Here is a 12886-nt window from a genome sequence, read left to right as displayed (position 1 = left end):
CTTTCTGCCTTCCAAGGCTGGGGCCCCCAGTTTGGTGGGGGGTGCTTGCCTCAGTTATCTATCACAACAAACAAATTACTCCAAAAGCTGGTGACTTAAAACACCAGCAATCATGTCATTTGCTCATGAAGCTGCAAAATGGGCATAACTCAGCAGGGACAGCTCATCCATCTCTGCTCCACGCAGCATGAACTGGGGCTGGAGGACCTCCTTCCAAGACGACTCACTCACATGGCTTTCAAGTTGGTGCTCTGTGCTGCTTCTCTCCACATGTGCCTCTCCATAGGTGACTTGGGCTTCCTCACAGTATGGTGGCTGGGTCTCAAGGGCAAGTATCTTAAAAGAGATAGGAAATGGCAGATGCTAGTTTTTTAAGGCCTGGATCCAGAAACCGATAGTGTCACTTCCACCACATTCTATTGGTTAAGCAGTTGCAGAGTCCATATTCAAGGAGAGGGGATGTAGACCCCAGCTCTTCATGGGACAAGTGCTACAGAATTTTGTGACCATGTTTTAAAGCCAGCACAGGGGACAATACTCACTACAAAGGAGTTGAGATAGCTCATCATCTGCACCCAGTCTGGGTGGATGAAGGTCCGTAGGATGCCTCTCTCCATAGGTCAGTGATAGCATGGGACTGATATGTTCAGGGCATTCTTGGAGTGAGACAGGACAGGAGAGAAGGGGAGAGAGAGGGAGGGAGGGAGAGAGAAAAAGAGAGAGAGATAGAGAGAGAGAGAGAGAGAGAGAGAGAGAGAGAGACCTCCCTTGAAGGCTGAAGGACCCAAGCAACTAAACCAATACAGGCACTTAAGATAATTGCATCTGAAAGAAGGCTGCACAATTGGCACCTGTCTTGAGATGTTGTAAACAGAAATTTTGAAATCGAAGTCTTTTCTTTTGGTTTTGAAAATCATTAAATCTATTGAAAGCTGACATAATAGTACAATAAACAACTCACACACCTGACACCTGGCTTCACCAATGGTTAACATTTTGCCACATTTGTTCTTTGAAAGTAAGTTACAAACAAGACATTTCCCTCCCAAATCCTTCAGCCTGCACCCCCCAGAAGCAGTGTACTCTGTACCAGTGTTTCTCAGTTGCAGGTGATTTTGTCCTCCAGGGGACATTTGACAATGTCAAATGAAGACATTTTCTAATTACATTTTTTACTGAGAAAAAGTTCACATAACATAAAATTCACCATTTTAAAGTGTATGGTCCAATGTTTTGTTTTGCTTTGTTTTTTAGTATGTTCACGACATGATGCAACCATCATTACTGTCCAATTCTAAAACATTTTCTCATTTGTTGCTTGTTGCAATGGAAAGGGTGCGGTGCTCCTGACATCTAGTGGGCAGAGGCCAGAAATGCGACTAAAATTGCAGAATTATCTGGCCCCAAATGTCAAGTATTGAGGTTGAGAAACTCTGCTTTACATTAATTATAGCACCATTATCACATCTAAGGAAATCGACAGGAATTCAGTATCGTGTTTCCACGAAAATAAGACCTAGCTGGACCATCAACTCTAATGCGTCTTTTGGAGCGAAAATTAATGTAAGACCTCATCTTATATATGAGCTGGTATTATATTATATTATATTATATTATATTATATTATATTATATTATATTATATTATATTATACCCAGGCTTATATTATATTAAAATAAGACGGGGTCTTATATTAAGTTTTGCTCCAAAAAATGCATTAGAGATGATGGTCTGGGTAGGTCTTATTTCCAGGGAAACACAGTAGTATCATTCCCACTTGTCACAAGAATGTCTTCTTAGCCTTTAAATTTTAACTCAGGAGGCAAGGTTTATGTATTGCATTTGGTTATGTCGCTTTAGTTTCTTTTGACATAGAAGAGTATTCTCGGCCTCACACTTAGCCTTTTTGGTTGTGTCTTTTTTTTTCTTGTTTTTGAGTTCAGGCCAGTTTTATAGCATCAGATTCCGGATTTATCTGATTACTTCCTCAAGATTAGATTCATGTTAAACATTTTTGGCAAGAATACTACATTGGTGATTATTGCATCATATCAGGAAGGCCATAATATGAGGTTGCTGTGCTATGTATGATGCTGAAATTGGATGATAATGTAGTTCAGAAGACAGGGGCAAGGTGTAGCCTCCCACACCCTGCCCACCCAAGTGTGGCATCCAGGCAGCGGCCCTGATTGGTTTAGCCTTTCTGAAAACTAGGCGTAGACTGGAGAGAATGACTCTGACTCAAGGGGAATCCTCAGGGCCTCCTCTCTCCTCTTTGCTGCCTCAACTTCAAGGGCCAAGGGGAAGGCCCCAAGAGCTGGGGGTACCCTTTGCTATCCCAGGTTGGCTAGGAGGACTTGGGAGGACTCCTGAGACTTCTTCCGCTGTTCTTTTATTCCCAGGAAGAAGGATATTGGAGGGCAGAAGTGGGCTGAGTCCCTGGAGCCTGGAACCAGGAAGATGAGGGTGTGGGCCACTAGGAGTTAGGGGGTTGTGAGGCTGGAAACTGCAGGGCCCATTAGCATTCCTGTGGTGGACAACTGTGCAAAAGCTTTACTGAAAGTAATTCCCTACCTTCCTCTTTTTGGGAAGCTCCCTCCACCTTTAGGAACCACCCCCCTCTTAAATACCTCCTCTTCCAGGAAGCCTACCAAGACTGCAGGAAAGCAATAAATCACTTCTGTTCTCAAAGCACTTCAGGCTAGAACCACTTCAAAGACAGAAATTGTATCCCATTATACTGGAAGTGGGAACCTGACAACCTGCATAGCACTTTTTTTGAACAAAATTTAAAGCATATAAAAATTCAGTTTTCTGGCTTTTCTTGAAAAATTGGAAGCTCTGGACCAACTGAACCTACATCTCTACGTGGTGTCAATGGCTTCCCCTTTTCAAACCAAGCACACCCTCTTAACACCTCCCCAACATTGAGTCTGTGGCTTTTAGGGTTACTCCTACACCACTGTCAATGTTGAAGTAGACAACTAATTTTCTGTACCTGTTTCTCTTAAACGTGACAATAAAAGAGAGGTCAAAGGGCTATGTGCTTCAAGGAAAATGGGAGAAGGCATATTCGTTTGTGAAATTGAAGAAATCCTGCATGCTTATAACACAATCAAAGTGAATCTGTGTTTAAAGAGTATATTTATAACCCCCAGTGTCATTGTGTCTTATTATTGTGTGGGGGTGCAAGGAGGTCACTGGAGTGTTAGACTCCTCAGTTGGAGTCTCTGGGCTTCACCACTTACAAGCTATGTGACTTCAGACAAGACTGTGACAATACCCAGATGCCTCTGAAGTGTAAACCCTCTCAACTGCTGAAATACAGCCCGACTGCTAGCCTAGCAGCAAAACACCTGAGCATGTAACATTCAAGGCTGGAGGAAGAATGAGATCCAAGACCCAAAATCATTTTTTCTGAGCTGGTAATTTGCCCAAAGTCAACACCTGCACAACACAAAAGCTAAACTTAGCTCCCAAGGACAAACTTTTGGCCCTCACTTTGGCAGAAGGTGACCCACTCTACCCCCAAGGCCACAGTAGGGGCAAGGTGCAGGTCACCGCTTTTGTGGAAGTTGCAGGCTGACCTTGGGGATACTCAGGGCCTGTAGGGCTCAGCTAAGGTCAAGGGATGACCATCGGGCCCCACCCAAATCAAAGGAACCCATCATGAGTTCTCCAGCCACAGCCTTCAGCAGTAGATGCCAGCAGGATTTCCAGAACCAAGACCAGGGAATTCTGGAACAAAGGTGACTCTTTCCTGTAGGATGTGAGCGAGGATGCTGGAAGCCAATTGGGTCCACAAGGGACTCAGAAGGAAGCATTTACCACACACAAAAAAATGTGGACAAGAGATGTAAAGAAACTGGAGATCAGTTGAGAATGTATTTAGCTGCAAGAAAAAGAAAACCTAACTGTAGCTTAAACAAATATTTGTTTCATATTTGTCTCAGGCCATACAATATCAGGAGGTGGGCAGACAGGGGTTGGTGCAACTACTTTACAATACCATGAAGGCATTGTACTTTCTTTGTCTGCCATCCTTGCAAGTTATTCTATCCTCAAGGCTGTTCCCTCATGGTCACAAGTTGGGTGCTACAGCTCTAGGCATTATATTCACAATCAGGGCAGGAACTTGGAGGGAAATAAAGCAAAATGGGGTGGCACATTTGCTGGTGTCAAAATAAGGTCACTGCCACCAATCTAATGCCAAGAAGAGTCCCCAGTCTGGGGTGAATAAAGAAGAAACTTTATTCAGGCAAACAGTTTGCAAACCAGGGAGACAGTCTCCAGAGAAAACCAAAAATGCTCTCTGGTGCACCCCAGTCCCTAATTGGTCCATTTCTATGCAAATAAAAAATCCAAATCTGCACTGTTTGATTGGTCCAAATAGCACTTCTGATTGGTTGGAATTGTGTGTCCTGATTGGTCATTATGGAGCTGTTTTGATTGGTCAGTAAAGATGTAATAAGGATATAGGCAACCAGCTGTTTTTGCCACACCAGTCCTTATAAAATCAAGAGGCACTGTATGAAACCTTATGTGAAACCACTTCTGGATTTTTCAATTATATGACCCAATAAATTAGTTTTATATTTTAAGACAGTTTGAATCAAGCTTTCTGTTTATTACAACTGACACCATCTCACTGGTACCTTCTGTTTTGTTTTTCCTTTTACTATTTTTATTATGCATTATAAACAACAACAACCAATAACACTACTTTTCTTCACATTCATATAGATTTTAAGAAATTATTGCCTTTTCTCCTGGAGAAATGACCTATAGACAAAAAAATAGTACCACATTTTTTAGTACCAGATTTTTGCAAAATCTGCAAATCCCAGAAGTCAACAGCTTGAAAACAACCCCCAGAGACACGGAAGTCCCCTGGGGGGACAAGTGTCACAAGAGACAGACAAGTACATATAAAGACAGCAAGCTGGGGAAACGACTGTTTTCAAAGCCAAAGACCCAGACAGGAAGTATCCTTTTTCTCCTGACACCCACTGCAACCACCTCAAAGGGGTAATTTTTGGTCTATGGTCCGAAGAACTCTTTGGAAATGGTACAAGGGTTGTGTTGAGGAGAGGTGCAACAAGAGAAGTTCAAGTATAAGTAAGAGTCATGCCAAAGTCCAAGTTATGGAAGAACCCACAATGAAAAGGAAACTCATATAACCACCACCCACACCAAGATTCAGTAGTTAGTTATTCCTTATTTGTGAGGGATATGTTCTAAGATCCCCAATAGATGCCTGAAACCATGGATAGTACCAAATCCTATACAGACTGTTTTTTTTCCTATCCATACATACCTATAATGAAGTTTAATTTATAAATTAGGCACATTAAGTTTAACAATAACTAATAATAAAATAGAATAATTATAACTGTAATAAAAGTTATATGAATGTGGTCTCTCTTGTTCGCTCTTTCAAAATATTGCACTTTCTCACGTTTTCATTTAAAGGAAGCACTTTATAGCTTCTCCAAATTGCCAACATCACTACTCTTGAGCTTTGGGGCCATTATTAAGTAAAGTAAGGGTTAACCTGAACACAACTACTGCCATACTAAACTGGCTACTAAGTAACTAATGGGCAGGAACTCTACTGCATGGCTGCCCTGGACAAAGGGATGATTCATATCCTGGGCAGAATGAAGTCGGATGGCTCAAAATTTCATCACGCTACTCAGAACAGCAGGCAATTTTAAACTTATGATTTGTTTCTTTCTGGACTTTCCATTTAATATTTTTTTTCCATTTAATATTTTTGGAGCATGGTTGACTGGAGGTAACGGAAACCTCAGAAAGTGAAACCTTGGAGAAGGGGCAACTACTGTATAAAACATGTCCAGTACTGCAGAAGTCTCCCTTATTCCCCTCTCTCAGTAAACGATGCCCCAGAGCTCACCACTACTCAGAGTTCTATTACTATTCATCATACTTTTGCCTGGTTTGGAATGTCATATCAATGAAATCATACTATATTTCAATAGTTGTGGCTAGAATCTTTCATTTAATATTATGTCTGTGAGATTCATTCATGTTGTTCATTTTTTAAAAAATTTTTTAATTAAAATTCATTGGGGTGACAATTGTTAGTAAAGCTACACAGAATTCTTTTATTTTTATTTTCCAATTGTATGAATATACCATTATTTATCCATTTGATGGATAGTTGAATTGTTTCTAGTTATTATTTCTTATGAATAAAGTTGATGAGAACATTCTATACGTGCCTTTTAGTAGACACTGCACTGATTTTTCTTGGGTTTGTACCAAACAGTGAAAGGCCAAGTGTAGTAGTTATAGTAAATAACTACCATTTTCCAATTTACCTTTTACCAGTTCTAGTTAGTTCATATCCTCACCCACACTTAATATTGTCAACTTTTTAAATTTTAGCCAATCTAGTCAGTGTATAGTAGTAACTCATTATGGTTTTAATTCACATTTCTCTATGGATTAAATTTCTCTAGTGTTGCTGTACACCTTTCCACGTGCTCATTGGCCACTTGGAAGTCCTCTTTTGTGAAGGGGCCGTTCAAGTCCTTTTCCCTTAATGATTATGGAATGCTTTATATATTCTGCATGAGTCCTTTTTCTGAGTATACATGTTGCAGTGTTCTTTTCCCAGTTTGCATCCAGACTGCACACAGCTTATGAGTTGGATCGGCTGGGTCTATTTTTCTTTGTCATCATGGCCTTTTGTGAAGTTTCACCTGAGCACTCCAGCCACAGCTCAGCTGTCCTGGGGATCCCCATAACAGGCCCATTTCTAGAACTGAAAGGGGCGAGGGAGAGGGAATTAGGGCAAGGCCCAAGGCAAGGGGTGTCTCTGGGCCTGAGCCTCCTTGCAGTCTGGGGAAGGGGTATCTGCCACTAGCTGGCCCTGCACCTTGCCCCACTCTTCCTGACTTCATTCCAGCCTGCACTTTCATTGGCACGAGGCCAGCCCGCTAAGTCTGGCTAGCCCCAGAATCAGCAGTTTCAGGTCACCATGGCCTCTGACCTAGCCTCAGTCGCGATGCCTTGGCATAGTACAGTCATGAGGCATGCCCTCAATAAATCATTCTTGAATGAATGGGAGAATGGCACGTGCTGGCATTTGCAGTCATTCATGCAACAAACTTGACTCTCCATCTAGGAGCTCTTGATCACAGGGGGACCCCTTCCAGCCGAGGGCTCAAAACACCAGCCCGAAGTAACCCCCACCCATCCTGCCCCTCTCCCCCATGACTGAGGGGGCCGCACCGCTCCAGGTAACCTCTGTCTTTCGGAAGTCCTATAGATGAACCACAGGGGCAGGGGCAATGTGCTGGGTGGGGACCTGGGTTTCAAAAGGAAGCTGGATTGGGAGAGCCAGTGGGTGCTTATGGCTCTGTTGCCTGCCCCCAGACAAATCAGGAAAAGCGCCCTTGGGGTGAGGCCTTACTTTGCAGGAAGAAAAAGAGCAGAAGGGATGGGGTTCAAGCACCCCTCCCTGGCCTCACACTTCGGCTCTGGCACAGAGCATCCACACTCTCCCCCTTCTCCTCCCTGAAGCCAGGGTCCCCAGCCTCATGAAGCAGACTCTGCATCCCCCCAGGTCTCCTGAATTCTCCACCCAGAACACGCCACACATTTCCGAAGGTCCTTTTGCTAACAAGCGTTGTCCTAGAAACATCAGGCCAGTTTCGGACCAGTGAAATCACCCACACAGTGTTTGTACTCACTAGCAGATGAAATGGGCTCTAAAAGAGGAGGGGCCTTGTACAGACGAGTGGAGGTAGGCAACTGTGTTCATCAGGAGGAAAGACAAATGTAAGGACAGACAAACCCACGGAAAATGGAAAATGAAAGAAAAGTGTAACAAAATTTGATAAATTAAGCCAAAGATTGGTTATTTGCAAAATCTAATACAATTTGATAAGCCAATGGAAAATTCACGTACGTGTCTAGATATAAATAGATATATAGAGAGCTATAACAAGAAATCCGTGGGCCATGTTTTGGGTGAGTTCAGTGGAGTGGGAGGTGGGTGACACCTGCTGGAGGGCAGAAGGAGGGTGGAGTGGGAAAGGGCATAAACAAATGTTGATTTCCTCCTCTGGACTCCACTTAGGTTTATGGGTTGCATGAGTGCTGCTATGAGGTCTGAGCCTATGTACACACACTCATGGAGGCTGGGCAATGTGAAGCCAGCTTGCTGACTGACTCATGGACTGAATCAACTCTGGAGGTAGCTGACTCCCCGATCCCAGATGACAGAAAAGAGTCTACTGGCTGTTTACCAGTCTGGGGCCCGTCAGGCTTGGGGCAGAGCCTGTGCCAGTGTTGAGCTGTATAATTAGGCAGTTTGATAAACCGTGTGCCGGTTATGGGTCCAGGAAACTTACACTGTCCCCTGCCGGGCATCTCTGCAACTCTTACTCAAGCTTCAGGACTAAATAAAGGTCTCCACCCCTGTGAAGCCTTCCCTAGCCAACTTCCTGCCCCTTCCCTCAGCTGGGGTAGGGACCCATCCTGGTCCCACATGGCCCTGGGGCATTCTTGTACCAAAGCACTTATCTCACCACATTTTTAAAAATTTCTTTTGTTTTAAGTTTTCATTATGGAACATTTCTAACATACACAAAAGCAGCAGTGATAAGATAATGAATCCCACATACCCACCACCCAGTTTCAACAATTACTAACTCATGAACAATTTTGTTTCATCTATATCACCTCCTACTACTCCCCCCACCTCAGATTATTTCGAAGCAAATCCGAGACTTCCTATCATTTTATCGGTAAATACTTCATTATGTTTCTCTAAAAAAGGAGTCCATTAAAAAACAGCATCACCACCATTATCACCACTAAACATTAACAATTTATTCCTTAGTGTCATCAAATATCTAATGTTTATATTTCTCTGATCACCCCACTGTGTTTTGAAGGTTGGTGTTCTTAACGGTCTCCCCCATTGGACCTGACCAGGGACCTGGGCTGCCCATGAGTGCCCAGCTTCTGTCCATCACTGTTCATGGGGCTGGTACACCTGTGTATACACACCCAGGTGAAGACAGCCACTGCTCAGTAGGTGAGCAAAGGCACTGAGTGCCTGGGTGGGAGAAGGCTCCGCCCCAGAATAGGAAAAGCTGTCCTTAGCATGGGTGCTGACCAGGCCCCGCCAGGTACCCAGAGCCCCCACCTCAAGGCACTCTTGCCAAAGCCACACGCAGTCCCTGCTCCCCATCACCATCGCTTCAGCCGGAATCTCCAAGGATGTGGCCAGGGTACGAGGATTTGGGGAATGTGTCTCAGGCATATTTGATGTATTGCCCTTTCTAGTGCCCTCCCCAGGATGGGGGCACATCTTGGTACCTGATACCTTCACTCTGAGGAGAGGAAGTCCTGTGTGGGCCACTAGGCCCAGCTATAGCCTTTAGAAGAGAAAGGACAATGTCATTTGTGAGGGAGGCCTTGACACCAGGTTGGCTTTGTCACAGAGTCACCAAAACAGCCAGCACCACTCCTGGGGGAGAAATGGGGACTGGCTCTTTACTGGATTGTTCAGGAACCACCTCCTCAGAGAGGCTGGTTCCCCAGCCTCCTCCTCCCAACAATAGTACGTGACCCTCTGAGCTCCTAGCACTGTTTCCCTGAGCCAACCACAAGTGAATCCAACGCCAGCCTGATCCCAGAACAGATATCAGTGCCCATCTGTGGAAGAAGCTGCCATAGGCCCACCCTCTGCAGAGTGCTTCCTCCCCAAGCAACTTGCACCCCAACACCAATTGTTGGTGCTGACACCAGGTCAAAGGCTGCCAGATGACAACCTATGGCTTCCACCCGTTGCTGGGAGGACTTCTCCAGAATAGCCTGTGTGAACCTGGGCTACAGACAGCCCTTTTCTCCTCCTGCTGCCTTGGGCCAGCCTAGTTTGTACATAGACGCCTTGAGGCTGATTCCACCTGCATCCCTTTTCCTGATGGGCAAATGTGATAAATTGCCCTTCAAAGTGGTGAGGGAAGGCATGGATCCTGTGTGTCCTAGCATCTCCACAAAAGGGCAGCCCTCATCCCAGCCTTGTGCTGATGAGACCAAGCGTGGGCAGAGACCGGACAACACGAGGAGGAAGGGAGCAGCCATTAGCACTAATGAGGCAGGCGGCCTGAAAGCTTTTTATTTTGAGGCTGTTTGCCCACCCAGGGAACAGTCTGTTCTGCTTCCTTGGCTTCCAGGAACCCCAGGCAGAAAGGGGTTTGGGGGCAGGAGAAGGGGTGGGGGTCTTAATGAAGCCTGGAGGGAGAAGGGGGAAGGGCGTTAGGGCCAGGGATGGAAGAAAGAGGGCCTGGTTTTGGCTAGGTTAGCCTTCTCCCTTTCCTTTCCCCCAAAAAACACTCAGAGTCTGGATCTACACTTCACCCCCACCCCACTATGGCCACTGGCCCATCACCCCCTTTAATGCCCTTGACCCAAGTTCCTGGAAGCAAAGCAAACAACAAGCCATATAGTGTCTAAGTGAGCATCTCCGGGGCCACAAATTAAATTAAGCTCTCAGGGCTGCCTGCCTTATTACTGCTAATGGTTCCAGCCTGTCCACCCCCCAACCAGGTCCCTGTCCTACAGAAATTTGGGGGTCCTGGGCACCCTCTCTTGTTCCTAAACTTTGATTGACTCCTGGAGACCTCACCCACAATTGGAGACGGGCACCCTCTTGTAGAGCACCCAAAAGCTGAGGTTCCAGGGAAAGGCTTGAACAGTAACCCTCACTCCTCTGGGGCGGGCCCCTCATGCTCTGGCTGCAGGGAGCAGTCACGTGTGGGCCCTTCATTAGGCCCTCCCATATAAGCTGAGGGCACGGGGTGGCCAGGAACTCTGTGGGCAAGGATCCAGCAAGCAGAGGTTAGTCCTCAGGTTGGGCAGAGACTCCTACTCTCTGTGGGAAGAGGTGGACCTCCCTCTGGGGTAAGGCACCTCCAAGGATGAGGAGGGACTAATTGGTGGGTCTTCCTGTTGGGCCAGGCCATGCTGACCGCGACCGCCGTGCTGCTGAGCGGTGCCCTGCTGTTGGCGCTGCCTGCCCTGCAGGGGGCCCAGATGGGCTTGGCCCCCCTGGAGGGCATTGGAAGGCCTGACCAGGGCTTGTTCCCAGAGCTGCCAGGTCAGTGTGGGCAGGGGTGGGTCTGGGTGGGGTCTACACACCCTCTGGCCACAAACTATTCTGCCTGGTTTGGGCTCTCCTTCCCCCTTCCCAATCCCAGACCTGGGAGGTGGGTGTTTGGGCCATGGGGGGTTCTGCCCTCATATCATCTGTCCCAGGCCTGGGCCTGAGGCCTGGGCTGAAGAAGACACCTGCAGAACAGGCAGAAGAGGCTCTGCTGCAGGAAGCCAAGGACGTGGCAGAGGTAACTGCTCAGGGAAAGGGGTGAGGCCACAGGCCTTGGGAGGGGACATCAGACATCATCACCACCCTCCACTTAGTGACCCCCTCCGCTGGGGCCACACTGCAGACCATCCCTCCCCCTTCCCCACGGCCATCCCACTTGGATCAGGGCAGGCAAGGTCCTTGGACCTGTCTTCGGAGGCCCATGCTTCCGCATCCCTGCAGGTGCTAGATCCTGAAGAACGTGAACCACGCTCTCCTCGTAGATGTGTACGGCTGCACGAGTCCTGTCTGGGACACCAGGTACCGTGCTGTGACCCATGCGCCACGTGCTACTGCCGATTCTTCAACGCCTTCTGCTACTGCCGCAAGCTGGGTACTACCATGAACCCCTGCAGCCGCACCTAGTTGGCCGAAGTCAGAGCCAGGGCTGGGATGGGGGGCACGAATAAAGTCTGGGAGCAACCCCAAGGCTGTGGCATTATTTCGAACTTGGACGTCGGCTCGGGGGTGGGGGTGGGGGTGGGGGTGGGGCTCACGGCAGGGATGGGGATGTCTCTAAGCCTAGAAACCACACACACCTCTACCCCAGGGCCTGTGTGATCCCATCATTTGAGTCACATGCAAGTCTTTAGGGCGCCAGGCACCGTTGGAGGAAGCAAAGGAGAGCTGCATTCCAGCTCTCAAGTATGATGTGCAGTCAATGCGGGGAAGGGGGACACAGCTGGCTGGCAAACAAGCATTAGGCTCGGGGGCCTGCCTGCAGCTAACTCGACGTGTGACCCCCAGCGAAGCCCGCCCCTTACCGTACCTCAGTTGCCCTCGGGGGAAGGCTGACTCAACAGTCTGGAATATTTCCAAGCAGAAATAGCACTGCCCGCTCTCATCTTTCCTCCGCACGCTCGCACAGTGCCAGATGCACCACCCGGGCCAGCTAGGCGGCCCAATCCGAGTCCGGCGGCCACGGGCGCCACCACGCGGCCGGTCTCGGACACTACAGGCCGCTCCTGCCGGGGAGCCGGAGGCCCTCCCGCCCTCAGCGCGCCGGCGCCAGAGGGCGGTCCCAGCCCACACCTGCGCAACGCTTCTGTTCGAAACCACCCCGCGGCCGGGCGCGACTCCGAGCCGCTTCCCGTTGTAACACGTGATGCGCTTGCGCGTCACCTGATGCGCTTGACAGTCCGCAGCGGGCGCGGAGTCAGCTGATCTTGGAGTTGCGCTGCTCGCCTGCGGGTCCGGGTTCTCCGGTTCTGCCGCCCCCTGCGCAGCCATGTCGTTCTTCCCGGAGCTTTATTTCAACGTGGACAATGGCTACTTGGAGGGACTGGTTCGCGGCCTGAAGGCCGGGGTGCTCAGCCAGGCCGACTACCTCAACCTGGTGCAATGCGAGACGCTCGAGGGTGAGCCTAGGGGCCGGGATGCCGGGCCTTGAAAGGCCGGAGAGGAGGCTGGCCCGGGCCTGAGGGTTCCGAGGTCTGGGCTGGGAAGCCGAAGGCGGGGTTCTCGAAGGGCCTGAGAGACCTC

General features: G+C 48.0%; 3 protein-coding genes across 4 annotated transcripts in view; 2 read left to right on the top strand and 1 right to left on the bottom strand.

Annotated features, from left to right (window-relative positions):
• Positions 1-12276, bottom strand: part of RIPOR1 (RHO family interacting cell polarization regulator 1) — a 39460-nt gene extending 27184 nt beyond the window's left edge. The window contains exon 1 of one of the 2 annotated variants that reach the window (XM_081032526.1): positions 12174-12276. The gene's annotated coding sequence lies outside the window, so the exon portion shown is untranslated. Of the gene's footprint in view, positions 1-231; positions 317-12173 lie in introns of those variants that run through there. The other variant, XM_081032527.1, reaches the window with a different exon arrangement.
• Positions 10868-11800, top strand: AGRP (agouti related neuropeptide). The gene is made up of 4 exons (XM_081030956.1): positions 10868-10881; positions 11002-11140; positions 11299-11384; positions 11588-11800. Exons 2-4 carry the CDS (start codon positions 11005-11007, stop codon positions 11768-11770), a joined length of 405 nt encoding a protein of 134 aa, XP_080887082.1. The 5' UTR covers positions 10868-10881; positions 11002-11004; the 3' UTR covers positions 11771-11800.
• A 138-nt stretch (positions 12277-12414) lies between the features above and the next one.
• ATP6V0D1 (ATPase H+ transporting V0 subunit d1) overlaps positions 12415-12886 on the top strand; it is a 40510-nt gene continuing 40038 nt past the window's right edge. Inside the window, exon 1 of the mRNA XM_081031684.1 lies at positions 12415-12762. Within this exon, the coding sequence (XP_080887810.1) occupies positions 12633-12762 (130 nt within the window). The 5' untranslated portion in view covers positions 12415-12632. The remainder of the gene's footprint in view (positions 12763-12886) is intronic.

The sequence above is a fragment of the Rhinolophus hipposideros genome, assembly GCF_964194185.1.
Source record: "Rhinolophus hipposideros genome assembly, chromosome: 21".
Classification (NCBI taxonomy): domain Eukaryota; kingdom Metazoa; phylum Chordata; class Mammalia; order Chiroptera; family Rhinolophidae; genus Rhinolophus; species Rhinolophus hipposideros.
The sequence above is the reverse complement of the archived record's forward strand: the minus strand, read 5'-3'. Positions and strand labels throughout refer to the sequence as shown.